The sequence below is a fragment of the Delphinapterus leucas genome, chromosome 3, assembly GCF_059928025.1.
Source record: "Delphinapterus leucas isolate spDelLeu-1000000601 "Yukka" chromosome 3, BTC_Dleu_Yukka2, whole genome shotgun sequence".
In the NCBI taxonomy this organism is placed as follows: Eukaryota; Metazoa; Chordata; class Mammalia; order Artiodactyla; family Monodontidae; genus Delphinapterus; species Delphinapterus leucas.
The window spans coordinates 160,453,771-160,471,827 of NC_143131.1; the positions used below are offsets into that span (position 1 = coordinate 160,453,771).

Here is an 18,057-nt window from a genome sequence, read left to right on the forward strand (position 1 = left end):
AGATGTGAGAAAAATCCCCTTGTGCTTCTGGCAGCAAGAAGGGAAAAGTAGTCCTTTTGAAATATGCCTAGGAGAAAAGTTACCATTTTGAAATACACCCAGAGTGTCCTCTAAGATAGAGGTCTGCCTTCAAGAGCAATACTTGATCAGAAACTTATCTGACCTGGAGAAAGGCAATTAGACAAAGTCAGCCCCTTCCAGCCTCCTCTCTAGGGGGAGGAAGAAAAGACTAACAATGCCTCTGAAAGTCACAGCCCAGGGACCCAGGCCCACTAAAAAACAGATTTAATCAGGAGATTTTATTTATTTATTTGTTTGTTTGTTTGTTTGTTTATTAGGCTGTGCCAGGTCTTCATTGCAGCATGCAGGATCTTCACTGCAGCATGCAGGATTTTTTTTAGTTGCAGAACACAGGATCTTTTAGGTACGGCATGCGAACTCTTAGTTGCAGCATGCATGTGGGATCTAGTTCCCTGACCAGGGACTGAACCTGGGCCCCGGGAGCTCGGAGCTCGGAGTCTTACCCACTGGACCACCAGGGAAGTCCCTAATCATGAGATTACAGAATTGCTTCCCCTCCCCCACACCTTCCCACCACATCATTAGGGCCCCAGTATAAAAATAGTGGATTAAAACTGAGAGAGCTGCAAGACAGACTCTCCCTAAGAAGAAATTCTGAAGAAACCCAAAGACAACAGGGAAGCAAAAAACAAACAAAACAAAACACACACACACACACACGTGGAAAGTAGAGGAAAATAAAGCCTCTGGCACCTATAGCTACAGCGGATTAGAGGTCTAGGAGCCCAGCTCCTAGAGATTAACACAAAAGCCTGTGTACCTCACTTCCTATTACCATATACATCAAGTGCAGCTTGAAACAAAAAATTACAAGGCATGCTAGGGCTTCCCTGGTAGCGCAGTTGTTGAGAGTCTGCCTGCCGATGCAGGGGACACGGGTTCATGCCCCAGTCCGGGAAGATTCCACATGCCGCGGAGCGGCTAGGCCTGTGAGCCATGGCCGCTGAGCCTGCGCGTCCGGAGCCTGTGCTCCACAACGGGAGAGGCCACAACAGAGAGAGGCCGGCGTACAGCAAAAAAAAAAAAAAAAAAAATTAAAAGGCAAAAGAAAACAGTCTGAAGAGAGAAAGCGAGTGTCAGAATCAGACTCAGAAAGGACACAGATTTTGGAGTTATCACATAGGGAATTTAAAATAACTATGATTTATATGCTAAAAACTTATGGGTAATATAAGCAGAGAGATTGAAACTCTAAAAAAAAAATCAAAAGAAAACGCTGAAATCAAAAACACTGCAGCAAAAGTGAAGAATGCCTTTGATGGGTTCAATAGTAGACTGGACAGAGCCAAAGAAAAGATAAATGAGCTTGAAGACAAGTGAATAGAAACTTCCCAAACTGAAATGCAAAGAGGAAAAAGAATGAACAAAATGGAATAGGACCTTCTTATACAGTCTTCTTTCTGCATAGAACATGTCCTGCTTCTCAATTGCCTCAAGATCTCTGCCTAAGAGTATTTACTCAAGGAAGCCCACTCTGACCTCATACCATGCTCTGGAGTACTTACAATTTTCTAATCAATGCTTTTGTGATAGTCGGTGGTTTTCTTTAATAGCATTTATCAAAATTGTAATTTAAGGATTACTTCTGTACATGTACACTACCATCCACAATTACGAACGTATTACTACACTAGGCTTTCCAAGAAAAAGAAACTATACCTCTAGAAAAACATTTTTGTTTTCAGATTTTGGACAACAGGCAACACAGAACTCTAATCCCCAAGTGAAAGGAAACAGAAGTAAGCCCTTAATAGCCCAGCTTTTTACCTGGAGGCACTTTTCAGACCATGGTTAAGAGAAAAAGAGCCCAATCAGAAAACAACGGTGTTACCGAGCTGAAAAGATATAAATCAAAGATCAGAGCTAGCTGCTGAGGTGTTAGGAATTTGTGGTGCAACTACAAGAATAGAAGGTAGCTGCACAGAGATGTAGCTCCAGAAGTCTGCAGGGTTCCCGAGCTTTGGGCTGATATGCTCCAAATATGTGGTGAAAAAGTGCCTGAAGAAGGGCAAAAAAAAAAAAAAAAAATCAAGTAGCTGGGAGCTGTGAAATAAATGAAGATTCTGGAGTTGACACAAGGCTGGGAGACACTGAAGTTTCAGATAGCTGGAGATAAGAGACCTTGATGAAAGCCCAAGCATTCAGTTGATGGCTTAGAAGGACAGCCTCAGGAGCTTCTAGCCCTAAGTAAAGGGCACTCTAGACCCAACTCCTAGAGACTGAATATTTGTGTCCCTCCCCAGATTCATAGTCCCCAGTGTGATGGTATTTAGAGGTGAGGCCTCTGGGAAGTGATTAGGTCATTAGGTTGGAGCCCTCATGAATGGAACCTTATAAAAGAGGTCTCACCACCTAGAGGGGTGGGATAGGGAGGGTGAGAGGAAGAGAGATGCAAGAGGGAAGAGATATGGGGACATATGTATATGTAAAACTGATTCACTTTGTTATAAAGCAGAAACTAACACACCATTGTAAAGCAATTATACTCCAATAAAGATGTTAAAAAAAAAAAATGGTCCCAGGGATCTTCTTCAAACCTCCCACCATGTGAAGACACAAGGAAAAGACGGCCATCTGTGAACTTGGAAGCGGCCAGGAACCTTGATTTTGGACTCCCAACCTCCAGAACTGTAAGAAATAAATGTCTGCTGTTTATAAGCCCAGTCTGTTGTTGTTTTGTTATAGCAGCCCCAACTAAGACATACCCCTAAAGGTATGTCAGTGGACTAGAATAGGGCCCAGAGATAGAACCACACATACATAATCAACTGATTTTTTTAAAGGTACAAAAGTGGGCTTCCCTGGTGGCGCAGTGGTCAAGAATCCGCCTGCCAATACAGGGGACACGGGTTCGAGCCCTGGTCCGGGAAGATCCCACATGCCATGGAGCAACTAAGCCCGTGCGCCACAACTACTGAGCCTGCGCTCTTAGAGCCTGTGAGCCACAACTACTGAGCCCACGTGCCACAACCACTGAAGCCCGTACACCTAGAGCCCGTGCTCCGCAACAAGAGAAGTCACCTCAATGAGAAGCCTGTGCACCGCAATGAAGAGTAGACCCCGCTCGCCGCAACTAGAGAAAGCCTGCGTGCAGCAACAAAGACCCAACACAGCCAAAAATAAATAAATAAATATTTTTAAAAATAAAAAGGTACAAAAGCAATTAAATGTAGAAAGGATAGCCCTTTTCAAGAAATGGTGCTGAAACAGCTGGATATCCATGTGCAAACAAAAACTAAACTAAACCGAGAAAAAATAAAGCATTGTATGTCAATTATACCTCAAGTTAAAAAATCAATGAAGCAATAAACAAACAAGAAAAGCCTTATACCTCACACCCTATATAGAAATTAACTCAAGGTGGATCATAGACTTAAATATAAAATACATAGTTATAAAACTGCTAGAAGAAAGCATAGGAGAAAATCTTTGTAGCATTGGGTTAGGTAAAAATTCCTTAGATATGATTTATAATTTTTCTTTTTTTTTTTGCGGTATGCGGGCCTCTCACTGTTGTGGTCTCTCCCGTTGCAGAGCACAGGCTCCGGATGCGCAGGCTCAGCAGCCACGGCTCACGGGCCTAGCCGCTCTGCGGCATATGGGATCTTCCCGGACCAAGGCACGAACCCGTGTCCCCTGCATCAGCAGGCGGACTCTCAACCACTGCGCCAACAGGGATTAAAGGATTTATGGACTTCTAATATCGGCTCCATATTTGCCACATGGCACACTATATTTCAGATGTAGTAATCCGGAGCACTAGAAAAAATGGTTATTATTACTTATGAAATGTTCTTGGATCTTCTAATATAATCAGTGGATTACTTTTGCTTTGCTAGAGACACTTTAAAAATAAAAAGTGAAGCTGCATAACTGGGATAAGATATTTGCAAATCAATTATTTGACAAGAGATTTGTTTGCAGACTATATACAAACTCTCCAGGCTCAGCATTAAACAAAGAAACCCATAAACTGGGCAAAGATTTGAACAGACTCTTCACTAAAGAAGATGAATGGATGGCAAATAAGTACGTGAAAAATAATCAAAGTCATTAGTCATTAGAGAAATGCATTTTAAAACTACAATGGGATAATATTACCAACCTATTAGTATGATTAAAATGAGAAACAAACAAATAAGCAAAACAAATACACCCGGACAATACCAAGTGCTGGTAAGGATATGGAGTGATAATGCAAAATGGAATGACTGGTTGACAAGCAGTTTGGCAGCCTCCTGTTAGGTTAAACATTCATTTCCAACATGACCTAGCAATCCTATTCCTAGACAGTTACCCAGTAAAAATAAAAATAACCTCTCTCTCTCTCTCTCTCTCACACACACACACACACACACACACACACACACTAGAACAGGAGATTTAAGACTAAGAAGATCTAAGACGAAAAGTATAATATATGCATAATGGGAATACCAGAAGAAGAAAGGGAGAATGGAGCAGAAGAAATATTTGAAGTAATGGTGGCTGAGAATTTACCAAAATCAAATGACAGACACTAAATCATAGACCAAGGAAGCTCAGAGAACAGGCAGGATCAATACCCCCAAATCTAACACCTACCTAGGCATCCAAACTGCAGAAAACCAACAAAAAAAAAGGGGAAAATGCCAGAGAGGCAAAAACACATTATTTATAGAAGAACAAGAAAAATGATATCAGCTTCTCACAACAAACCATGAAAGCATGGAGAGTGGAGTGAAATATTCAAAGTGCTGAAAGAAAAAACCCACCAATCTAGAATTCTGTATTCAGTAAAATTCTTATTTAAAAGTGAAGGAGACACTTTGTTATAAAGCAGAAACTAACGCACCATTGTAAAGCAATTATACCCCAATAAAGATGTTTAAAAAAAATAAAAAAATAAAAAAAATAAAAAATAAAATAAAAGTGAAGGAGAAATACAGAGTTGCTCAGACAAACAAAAATTGAGATAATTTGTCACCAGAAGACCTTCCTTGAACAAAGTATTAAAAGAAGTTCTTTGAAGAGAAAGAAAATGATATAGGTCAGAAACTCAGATCTACATAACAAAAGGCAGAGCATCAGAGAAGGAATAGATGAATGTAAAATAAAATCTTCTATTTTTCTCATTCTTAATTGATCCAACAGATAACTGTTTGTCCGAAGTAATAAGAACAACAATGTATTGAGTAATTATTGCATATGGATAAGTGAAATAAATGGCAGCAATGTAATTAGGGATGCAAGAATATTGTTTTAATACTACATTGTGAAGTAATAGTATAGTATCATTTGAAAGTGAACACAACATTAGTTGTAAACCTATATTGCAAATTCTAGGGCAACCTCTAAAATTTTTTTAAAAGTAGTACAACTGATATGCTAAAAAAGGAGAGAAAATGGAATCATATAAAATGCTCAATTAAAATTAGAAAAGGCAGAAAAGAGGGGAAAATAAGAAATAAAGAACAAATGCAATAAATAGCAGACAGTTACAAACATGGTAGATATTAATCCAATGATATCAATAATCACTTTCAATGAGAATAGTCTAAATCTACCAACTAAAACACAGAGACTGAAAATGGACAAAAAACAAGACCCAACTATACATTGTCTACAAGAAACTCACTTTAATTATAAACACACAGAATAAAAATAAAAGGATGAAGCATGATATACATGCTAACACTAATCAAAAGAAAGCTGGAGTAGCCATATTAATTTCAGACAAAGCAAACTTCAGAACAAAGAAAATTATCAGGAACACAGAGGGGTATTACATAACGATAAAGGGATCAGTTCTCAAAGAAAACATAACAATCCTTAATGTGTATGCACCTAACAATAGAGCATCAAAACAGGTGAGGCAAAAACTGATAGAACTGCAAAGAGAAATAGACAAATATACTATTACAGTTACAGACCTCAACAACAGCAAACGATAGATCCAACAGACAGAAATTCAGTATGCACATAATTCAACTCAACAGCACCATCAATCAACTGGATCTAATGGACACTATAAAATACTTCATTCAAAAACACAGAATACATACTCTTCTCTAGCTCACATGAAATAGTCACCAAGATGGACCACATTCTGAGCCATAAAATGCACCTTGACAAATTAAAAAAAATAGAAATCATACAAAGTATGCCCTCATGCAAAACGTAATTAAACTAGAAATTGATAATAGAAAGACAGCTGGAAATTCCCCCAAACATCTGGAGATTAAACAGTGCACTTCTATAAAGAGCACATGGGTCAAAGGAAAAGTCTCAAAAGAAAATAAAAGTACTTTGAACTAAATGAAAGTGAAAATACAAGTTACCCAATTTGTGGGATGCAGTGAAAGAAGTGTTTAGAGGGAAAATTATACCTTTCAATGCATATATTACAAGAGAAGAAAGTTTAATAATTCAAGGTTTCACCTGAGGAAACTAGAAAACAAAGAGCAATATAAATCTTTATTGCAGAAGGAAAGAAATAAGAGGAAAAATAAATAAAACTGGAGCAGAAGTCAATAAGATTGAAAACAGGAAATCAAAAAAGAAAATCAACAAAAGCAAAAGCTGGTTCTTTGAAAAGATCAATAAAATTAATAAACCTCTAGCCAGGCTGAGCAAGAAAAAAAAAGAGAGAAGACACAGTATTCTTGCTCACCGGGAAATAATGAAGAGAAGAATTTCTGACATGGAATATCTCATCACAGCATAATTTCTTCATGATAATTAAAAATTGAAAATGACGCTGCAACATAAGTAAGTTTCTGAATGGATCATTTGTCAGCTAATCAAGGAAATCTGTTTACTGATAAGTTAATTAAATCACATTTAATTGCAGCAGTTAAAGAAATATTTCCAGAGAAAATAAACTTGTTTAAGCCTTTCAGTGAGAACAATTGTTCAAAAAGTTGAGGGCATTGTGAACAATGTCAATAGTCAGTTAAAGATATGGGGTTTTAAAAATAAATTTATTGATTGATTTATTGATTTATGGCTGCATTGGGTCTTCGTTGTTGCATGCGGGCTTTCTCTAGTTGTGGCAAGAGGGGGCTACTCTTCGTTGTGGTGCACGGGCTTTTCATTGTGGTGGCTTCTCTTCTTATGGAACACTAGGCGCATGGGCTCAGTAGTTGTGGCACACAGGCTCAGTAGTTGTGGCTCGCGGGGGTCTAGGGCACTGGCTCAGTAATTGTGGCACACGGGCTTAGTTGCTCTGCAGCATGTTGGATCTTCCTGCACCAGGGATTGAACCCGTGTCCCCTGCATTGGCAGGCAGATTCTTAACCACTGCACCACCAGGGAAGTCCCAAGGCATATGGTTTTAAGTGGTTTTCCTTTGCTCTTGATGAATCAACAGATGTCAATGACACTGCTTGATTGTTGTTTATTTGATGAGTCACTATTGCGTTTAAAACAACTGAAGAATCAGCCTCTATAAATAGTCTGTGTGAAACAACTATAAACAAACCAGAATATTTTTAAAGTTGAAAAAATGCTCAGGATAACCTGAAGTGGAATCTGCTGTGTTCCAGCTGATGATAGTAAAAATATGTAAAGAGCAGAAGGAGGCTTAGTTGAACAAACTTACAAAGCTTGTGAAAATGTAAGTTTTTTTTAAACCTGTGGATATTCATCAGCAGGTAACATGCAGAAAATATTTGAGCTTATCATGTCTTATTGAACAAGTAGTGGCAACACTGAACTTTACTTGCTCTTGTGGACTTAACTATTGTCAGTTCCGTGATTTTTTTTTTTTTCAGAAATAGAAGCTGAATACCCTGTCTTGCTCTGCTACATAGCAGTTAAATGTCAGCAGTAGTGAAGTTTTATTGCAATTTTTTTCACCTCAAGGCTGGGGATGAAATTTTTCTGAAAGTGAATTGTATTCAATCACTATTTTAAACACGGCATGGCTTTGGAAATTAGCTTTTGCTGCAAACTTAATAAATGTTCCTCAATGAATTCAATTGCCTAAAATTACAAGGCAAGTGAGAGCTTATATGTAAAAATATGTAAAACTTATTCTGGGGCTTCCCTGGTGGCGCAGTGGTTGGGAGTCCGCCTGCCGATGCAGGGGACAAGGGTTCGTGCCCCGCCCCGGTCCAGGAAGATCCCACATGCCGCGGAGCGGCTGGGCCCGTGAGCCACGGCCGCTGAGCCTGCGCGTCCAGAGCCTGTGCTCCGCAACGGGAGAGGCCACAGCAGTGAGAGGCCCGCGTACCGCAAACAAAACAAAACAAAACAAAAAACTTATTCTGCTGTAGCCACATAGCACAGGGAGATCAGCTCAGTGCTTTGTGTCCACCTAGAGGGGGTGGGATAGGGAGGGTGGGAGGGAGACGCAAGAGGGAGGAGATATGGGGATGTATGTGTATGTATAGCTGATTCACTTTGTTATAGAGCAGAAACTAACACACCATTGTAAAGCAATTATACTCCTATAAAGATGTTAAAAAATTTTATTCTGCTGTAAAGTCATTTCAACAATTAATATTTGAATCACAAGTAATGTTAAGGTGCTTTATACATGTTCCATGCTGTCAAAATTTAAAAGAAAAAGTGATATCTCCACTCCCACAAATATTCTCTGCAGATACAGTTTCTGAACACAAACTTCAGTTCAGCAGTGCTTTTTTTTTTGGATCTCAGTGCAGGTACAAAGGAAATTTCCGTATTTCAAAATCCATTTAACAGTACAATGGAGCAGCATCTACCTAATCTTCTATTGGAAATAATCTGCAGTGTAATGATACGTTAAAAGGAAAATATCAAACGAATAAGCTAATGGATTATAAATGACTTTCAAGCAATGAATATGTGTAATTAAGATCATATGCTCAAATTGGGAGACTGGGATTTGACACATACACATTATTGATACTATGTATAAAATGGACAACTGATGGGAACATGCTGTATAGCACAGGGAACTCACCTAGTGCAGTGTGGTAACATAAATGGGAGGGAAGTCCAAAAGGGAGGGGATATCTGTATGTGCATAGCTGATACATTTTGCTGTGCAGTGGAGGCTAACACAACATTATAAAGCAACCATACTCCAATAAAAATTAATTAAAAAAAATAAAATCATGTGCTCATGGACTGATATCTGTATTTGGCAATACCTAAATGTGAAAGAACATTTTCAAAGATGAAATACATAAAACTTCATTATAGATCAACATTAACAGATAAGCATTTGCAATCAATGTTTTACAACTTTACTAAGACAGAATTCACATGCCATGCAATTCATCCATTTAAAGTGTACAATCCAATGCTCTTTAGTATATTTTCAAAGTTGTGCAACCATTAGTACAATCAATTGTAGAACATTTTCATCATCCAAAAACGAATTCCATATCCATTAGCAGTCACCTCATATTTTTCCAACCATCCAAGCCCTTGGCAACCAATAATCTATTTTCTGTTTCTATGGATTTGCTTATTCTGATCATCAAATATAAATGAAACTATACAATACATGATCCTTTGTGACTGGCTTCCTTCACTTAGCACAATGTTTTCAAGGTCGATCCATATTGTAGAATATATCAGTGTTTCACTTCTTTTTCTTGCCAAATAATATTCCATTGCATGAATATACCACATTTCACTTATTCATTCATCAGTTGGTGAATATTTGGTTGTTTCCATTTATTGACTGTTGTGAATAATATACAGGTACAAAATTTTCAATGGATGTATGTTTTCATTTCTTTTGGGTATATACTTAGCTGTGGAATTGCTGAGTCATATGGTAACTCTATATTTAAGCTTTCAGGAAAATGTCAAATTATTTTCCAAAGAGGTGACACCATGTTATACTCCAACCAGAAGTGTATGAGAGTTCCAATTTTTCTCCATGATTGTCAACACTTTTTATTACCTCTCTTTCATTCTAACCATCCTCGTGGGTGTGAACTGGAATATCCTTGTAGTTTTGACTTACATTTCCTTGATGGCTAATGAGGTTGAGTATATTTTCATGTGTTTTTGGCCATTTGAATATCTTCTTTGGAGAAATATCTTTTCAGATACTTTGCCCACTTTTATTTGAGTTATTTGTCTTATTATTGAGTTGTAGTAGTTCTTTATATATTCTAGACAATACATTAGCAGATAATATAATTTGCAAAATTTCTCTTCCATTCTATGGACTATATTTGTACTTCCTTGATGGTGTCCTTTGGTTCACGGACATTTTAAATTTTGGCGATATTCAATTTATGCATTTTTTTCTTTTGTTTTTGTGGTTTTGGTGTCATATCTATGAAACCACTGCCTAATCCAAGGTCACAAAGATTAATGCCTATATTTTCTTCTAAGAGTTCTATCATTTTGGCTCTTACATTTAGGTCTTTGATACATTTTGAGTTAATTTTCATATATGGTGAGGTAGGGATCCAACTTTACTCTTTTGCATCCAGTTGTCCCAGCACCATTTGTTGAAAGACTATTCCCACTGGATTATCTTGGTATAGTCAATTTTAATGATAGGGAATACTAACTTTAAGCAAAACAGTTATTCCCTCCCACAAAAGATTTGTAAAATATAACAACTGTACTCAATTGTTGTGTTTTGAATTTCATCATTAAAAATTTGTGGAAATTTGTTTCTTTCTTGCAATACAATAAATATAAGTATCTACATAACATCCTTGATTTTGCCTCTTGGTCCACAAAACCTAGAATATTTACTATCTAGCCCCAGAAGTTTGCTGGTTTCTGATTCCTGATCATTATACAATGTCTTCCATGGTGAATCTTAGATCAGCTACATGCTACAGGACTCAAATTAATGTATAACTTTTAAGTCACTACTGAATGACTTATGACATTTCAGAAACAACTCACATCTACAACACTAATAAATGCTTAGTATGATATACATGCAGTTCATTACAGCACAGCTATCACCAATACTGTTTTGGAGCTCAAGTTGCAGAGCCATACACATTCTAGATCAAGAGGAGGATATTTCATATTGATGCTAGGTTGAGGACCAATAGGGAGCTGCACTGCTTGGGATAGCCTTTCACCCTATAAACTTTTTGCTGTGCTGGGATCCCAGACCCAAGGAGAGTGATGTTGCCTTTCTTTTCCTCTGGGAGCAAATTCTTCCCTGGGTTCCATTACACTTGCTATCTTCCATCTCTTCACTTGTTGTAGGTGGGAGCAGATTGCCTCTTTGTCTTATAGGGGCAGTGTTATGCTGACCCTAAGAAATCAATTTTCCTTCCAGAGGGAGCAGCTTTTTCCAAGATAAGCATGGATTCTCCTGCCTTTTAAAGGTAGTTCAACTTTTATCCCAGTCTAGGTTTTCAGAGTGCATCTCCAGTTTCAGCCCCTTCATTAACTTTGTTAAGTATCAATATAATTTATATAATATAACGATATTATAATTATGTTATAGCTATAAAACTATATAATAAGTTATTAAGTATAACATAACATATTTAACAAATAAACCCCTTTAAAATATCTGTTAATTCTGGTGTGGTAAATATGACTTCTGTGGTTGAAGGAAGAAATAACTGGGGGAAGTGGGTGGAGCAGTGGAGAACAATACAAAGCTATCATAGCAAACAGTGTTACATGAAGCAAACTAATCTCTCTACGTTACTCTCCCAACAAGACATAAAAAGGCCACCAGCACCTTGTTTTGTGTTCATCATACAACTCTTTATCTTTTACACCAGGACCTCCTAAGTACTAATTATAGGGTTGAGAGAAAGCGTTATTTTCATCCTGCATTCATTCTGACAAGGTTTATTCTCACTTATCCTGCCACAGTCTTCTTTAAAGATCTTTCTTATAAGAGGGAAGAGCAAGGGTTGGGATAGGGAATGGGAGAACGAATTCACTAGGGGACACAGGATGTAGATCAATAAAAGTGAGACAGCTTCTTGCATTAAGTAACTAATTGCCGGGGATTCAATGTAGGAACTTCTTGGTACAATAATGAGTGGAAATCACTCAGCAGAAACATAGACAGGTGAGGCAGTTTTCTTTGGTTTAGGATATTTCAGTGATATAAATGAAAATATTCTGTCAACTCATCTGGTCCATACCTATATATCTACTTATCTATATGTGTATATAGTTATTTTTACAGATATATAAAACTAGGATCCAGAAAGGGTATCAAACTTTCCCAAGTTCACAACAGTGAGTGGTAAAAACTAGCTCTTTTAACTCAAGTCTTTTGATTCTGAAAACAATTTTCCTTCTATATCTTAGAATTGTGTTTGAAACCAAAACATCTTCACAAAGTTTTTCTGTAGCTTCACTTGTAAACCCTAGCATTTTCCCATATGGGCCGTGATATCCTTCACTTGTAAGATTTCTGTTCTACCTTCACTTTTCCTCATTAGGTGTGGCCTTGCAGGGTTACACGTGAACTCTATACCAACTTCACTTTTCCATTAGCTGTGAATTTTGATATAAATTCAGACTCATGTTTTTTTCTCTTGGTTGCTTTTGTCATATTAACTAAGGCACAAGATTCACCTCGTTGGTCTTGAAATGCCTAGTTCCTCCATTGTTCACCCATAGTATAATGCAACAACATCACGCAGACACACACAAACGCACAGGTCCTGAACAGACACAAATGTTTTTCTTGTTTTTAAAAACTATGTTTAAAATTTACATACAATAAATTTGCATTTTCTTAGAGTTCTATGAGTTTTAACACTTTCACACTATAGATCCGTGTAAGTACTACTACACAGGATATATAACAGTTCTATCCCCCAGAAAACTCTCTTGTGCTATTGTTTTCTAGTCAAACCCTCTCTTCACCCCTAGTCCCTTGTAACCACAGATCTAGTCTCTGTGCCTATAGTTTTTGCCTTTTACATAGTGCCATATAAATGAAATCATATAGCATATAAGCTTTGTGACAGGCTTCTTTCACATAGCATAATGCCTTTGACACTCATCCACGTAGAATGTATCAACAGTTCATACCTTTTTATTGCTAAGTGGTATTCTAATATATGGATGTACCACAGTCTGTTTAACCAGTCTATTTCTGGACTCTCTTTCTGTCCCATTAATCTACATGTCTATCCTTTCACCAATATCAGTGTCTTTATTACTGTAGCTTTGTAGTAAGACAAAGTTGAGTATTTTGAGTCCTTCAATTTTATTCTGCTTTTTCAAAATTGTTTTGGCTACCCTATTTCCTTTGCCTCCCCACTTAAATTTTAGAATCAGCTTGTCTGTATCTACAAAAAAATTCTACTGAAATTTTTATTCAAATTGTGTTAAATCTGTAGAATTGATGAAAACTGCCATACTAACTATATTGTCTTCCAACTTGTAAACATGGTATGTCTCTCCATTTATTTAGATCTTTGTCATTCATCAACATTTTGTAGTTTGCAGTATTTTTATCTATGTACAATATTTCTTTACTTTCCACTTTTTTCCTTTCAGAGTTACTGCAAATGCAGTATCTTGTTTAAATTCATTTTCTAATCGTTCATTGCAAGTACACAAATACAAAAATTTTTACATGTTAATCTAGTATCTTGTGACCTTGTTAAACTCATTAGTTCTAAGAGCTTTTCTTGTTGATTCTTTGGGACAATCATGTCATCTTTGAATAGAGGCCATTTAATTTCTTCCTTTATAAACTGAATGCCTTTTTTTTTGCCTGATTGCATTACAAGGACTTCCAGTATGAAGTCAGTTAGGAGTGTTCAGAGTGGACATCATGACTTGTTCCTGATCTTAACCTCATTCACTTGATCACCATTAAGCATGATGTTAGTTGTGAGTTTTTGGTAGATGTCTTTATTAGGTTAATTTCTCTTTTATTTGTAATATTCTGAGTTTTTATCATAAATGGATAATTTTGTCAAAATTTTTTTCTGCATCAATTGATATGATCATGTATTTTTTTCTCTTTCTAGTTCAGTTTGGATATATGCCAACCTATCTTCAGTTTACTGACTCTTTTCCCTGTCATCTCTATTCTGCTACCTAAGTCCTTCCAATGATTTTTTTTTTTTTTTGGTAAATTTTGTGACTGTATTTTTCAGTTCTAAAATTTCCATTTGGTTCCTTTTAATATATTATTTTCCTGCTGAGAATTTTGAAGTTTCCATTCAAGAATGCTCACATTTTTGGAAACATTTTTATAACACCTACTTTATAATTTCAACATTTGTGTCATCTTGGGGCAGTGCCTGTTTTCTTTTTCCTTATGAATTGTTGCAATTTTCCTGATTTTTATACTTTGTGCAATTCTGCATTATATCCTGTGCGTTTTGAATGAGACTCTGGGTCCCGATCAGGGGTGAGTCTGGGATTATATACACAACTTTATGAGATGGCTTTCCTGAGTTTTCTTTTCTGTCACCACCCTGACACATTCCAGCTCCCAGGGGCCACCTCTATTCCTGGTCTTCTGGTTAAAATACCAAGGCTTTAGGTTCTCCTCTCTGGTACATACCTAATGGATAAATCTACCTCCAAGTCCAAGTAGCAAAAAGATAGTGAGAGAAGAAAAGCAGTGGGGATTCTTCCAACCTTTTGGCCCACAGTTCCTCTGACCAGAGATAAGGGTTCTCCTCTCTCAGAGGTTTAGATGTCTGTTCAACCACCAGTGTCCTCACCACAGGAATGTCTGGGAGTGCCAGACTGGTCTTATTTCAAAATCTGGTTTCCTTCCCAAATCTGCCTGCTACCATTACTTTTCAGGATCCTCAGGCAGCGGCTCCATGCATTCTCTAGGATTTTTAGTCAGATTTAGTGGGAGATATAAGGTGGTGTGTGCTTATTCCATAAGGTGGAACCAGAACCAACCAAAGTTATTTCCAATGATTATATCCATATGGGATAAACTCTCAAACAGGAAATTTATAAGTACAAAGGAAGAATATTGACTGGAAGTTTCATATTCATCACTTTTCCAATCACATTTTGCCTCAATTTTTAATTAAAATTTTAGCCAATGAACATAACTATATCCTTCACAAAGAGACAACAGTTGACTAATTTTTGACATATTTATTTGAAATATGCTGCAAACATCATGACTCTTCAAACTTGAAAACTTTTGCATGCATCTCCTAAGAATAAGGATATTGCCTTTTATACCTCAATACCCCCATTATACCTAGGAAAATTAAACATACCACATTATCTAATACCAATTCTATCCTCGTATTTCCCCAAGTGTCCCCCCAAATGTCCTTACAGTTGTTCTGATTTTTCTGAATCAGATCCCAAATAAGAGTCACACCTTGCAGTTGGTTATATTTCGAGTGTCTTAATCTAGAAGACTCCATTTTTTGTTTTATTACATTGGCTTTTTGAAAAGTCCAGACAAGCTGTCATGTGTAGTAACTCACATTCTGGGTTTAATTCCTTACTATGTAATTCAACTTGTTCCTCTATTCCTTGTATTTCTTGTGACAGGAAGATCAGTCTAGATAAGAGATTTAATTAGATTTTCATCAAAATTTTTTTGGCAAGAATACATCACAATGATCATGTGTACTTCATACTGCATCTTGTCACGAGTCACATGTCAGGCTGTCCCACTAGTAGAGAAATTAAGTTTGACAGCCAGATCTCTCCATTATAAAGGCATATCTTTCCTTTGCAGTTGGTATCTGTGATCTTTTGACATCATGTAAATAATGTTTGTTAATTTTTCTTCACCTAATAGGGTTTCCCCATCCATTGAACATGCCTGATTTAATTACAGTAAGGGTTGTAAGATGGTGATTTTTCTAAATCTATCACTCCATGTACAATGAACGATGACATTCTTCAAATAAGTACATAAAGAGCTTTTCTTTTTTTTCTCTGTTTTTTCATTATAGGCTCATTTTATTTTACTTAACATGTTATAACCAATTACTGTGATTATTCTTTTTGATGTTTAAATTGTCCTAAATTTGACCTGTGGGAGCTCCTTTAAATTGTCCCCCAGGTCCTTCTGACATTATCCCATTAGTCTCTGCGTGCTTTGTTTCATTAAAAATATTCCAGGCATACCTTACATTTTCCATGTTCCAAATATGGAATCAGCCATTTCTCCAAGGAGCCCTAGTTCCTTTTAGTGGGAAATGGCATTTAGAAACCAAAATCTTCGTACTAAATTTGGTCACTGCTATTGGGTAATCAAATATGTTTTTATCTAGAATATCTTGCAAATGGCTCTGTATGATGTTAAAAACTGGGGTTTAAAATCTTCATTTTCCTTATAAATATACTTAAATATATAAGAAAACACTTTTTTTGGCCGTGTCATGCAGCTTGCGGAATCTTAGTTCCCTGACCAGGGATGGAACTAGGGCCCTGGCAGAGAAAGCACTGACTCCTAACCACTGGACCACCAGGGAATTCCCAAGAAAACACTTTCTAATGAGCTAAGACAAGTCAAATGCTGAATGCTTGAGTTTAATTCTAAAACCTTTCTCGGATAGAGAGTTCTAGATAATTTTACTAGAACAATTTTTTGAATGATACCAATTGTGAAAGTAAAATATAAAATTGGAGGAAGTAGGCCCAGGGGAAAATGAAGTCTTTCTAAAAAACACGGAAAATGTTTGGATAACCAGTTTTAACTGATGATTAGAATGTTTAATAATAAAATATTCATGTATCACTTTACACAAAAGAAGTCCTAAAAGATGTGTAAACAAAAATAAACAAAAAGGTAATCTTGTATGTGAAACCCCCAAATGCAATTTCACCATCCGTACCTCAGCTGGGTTTCAGGATTTATGTACAGTTACTAAAACAGCAGGTATAATTAGGGACATATAATAAAAAGGAAAAACATGATTTTAAGTCAATTATTAAGATTAAAGTCAGGGGGAACTTGTCAAATATAAAAATAAAACTGATTAAATTAATGCAATTGTGCCTAACCAGTTTACAAAACAAATAGCTTTGGGACTTGGACTCTAGGGACTTGAGGTTGGAAATGAACCTAAAATTACCACAGAAAACTGAAGACCTAGATTCTAGTCTTAACGCTACTCAATAAGCTCAATTTCTTCATTAGTAAAATGAAAGGCTATAAATAAACTAAATTAAAATCTCTCCTGGCTCTAATGAGCTACCAGGTGTATAATCAGATTCTGGAAATATATCCCTTCTGCAACCTATAAGAGAGTATTTGCATGACAGTCTCTCCATTTGTTTCAGTTTACTCCAACTTCTAAAGACTATTCAGCAATCATATCATATAAGAAATAATATAAGGAAAAGGAAGAAACACCACTGGGCAAAATTTTAATTTTCAAAACTAAATTCTAAATTAATAAAACCACATTTTTTAATCATCAAAGACTTTTGGGGAAAATATACATATAATCCAAAATTCTGTGTGTGTATATATAAACATGCATACATACACATTTATGTGGACATATGTATAAGTATAAATTGCTGGTGAGGCAGTTCATAAAAAGTGAGCTTGATTATTTCCATGTGAAAATCTAAATTTAAAGAATTCCTTTCTATTTTTAGCTTCTCTTTATGAAAGAAAGCATGTCCTACATCTGTCTGCCATTTTAGAAAATAAGGCTCCATATTTATTCACGTTATTAATAACACAATGACTATTTTCAAAAGAAAATTCATATTGAAGCTTACTGTTAGAAAGGGAATAAAATCTAATGAAGGAAATAAAACTTACATTCCATTATTTTCATGTTTTTTAAACTTAGGACTTTTACATTTTTCTATGAATTTAAAATTTTTATGTTTTTAGAAACCTTAGAATTTACTGGTTCTTATAAAATTTGACAAGTCAGTGCTCTTAATATTCGTTGATTAATTTTACCATTACTTAATGGTAACTATTTTCTCTAGAAGAAGAAAAAAAAAAGACTTGATCTATCAGAAGTCTGTGTCCTATTTATTATTCTCCTGATTATTCTCCAATGAGAAATCTTAAATTATTTGAGAGATGAATTAAACCTCACAGGGCTTTTCTCCTCTAAGAAA

At 36.3% G+C, this 18,057-nt stretch overlaps 1 protein-coding gene across 1 annotated transcript in view; it reads right to left on the reverse strand.

Annotated features, from left to right (window-relative positions):
* Window positions 1–15,084: 15,084 nt before the first annotated feature.
* The window catches only part of ZNF354C (zinc finger protein 354C), a 30,481-nt gene continuing 27,508 nt past the window's right edge, over window positions 15,085–18,057 (reverse strand). The window contains 1 exon segment of the mRNA XM_030760553.2: window positions 15,085–18,056. Coding sequence (XP_030616413.2) covers window positions 18,009–18,056 — 48 coding nt within the window. The 3' untranslated portion in view covers window positions 15,085–18,008.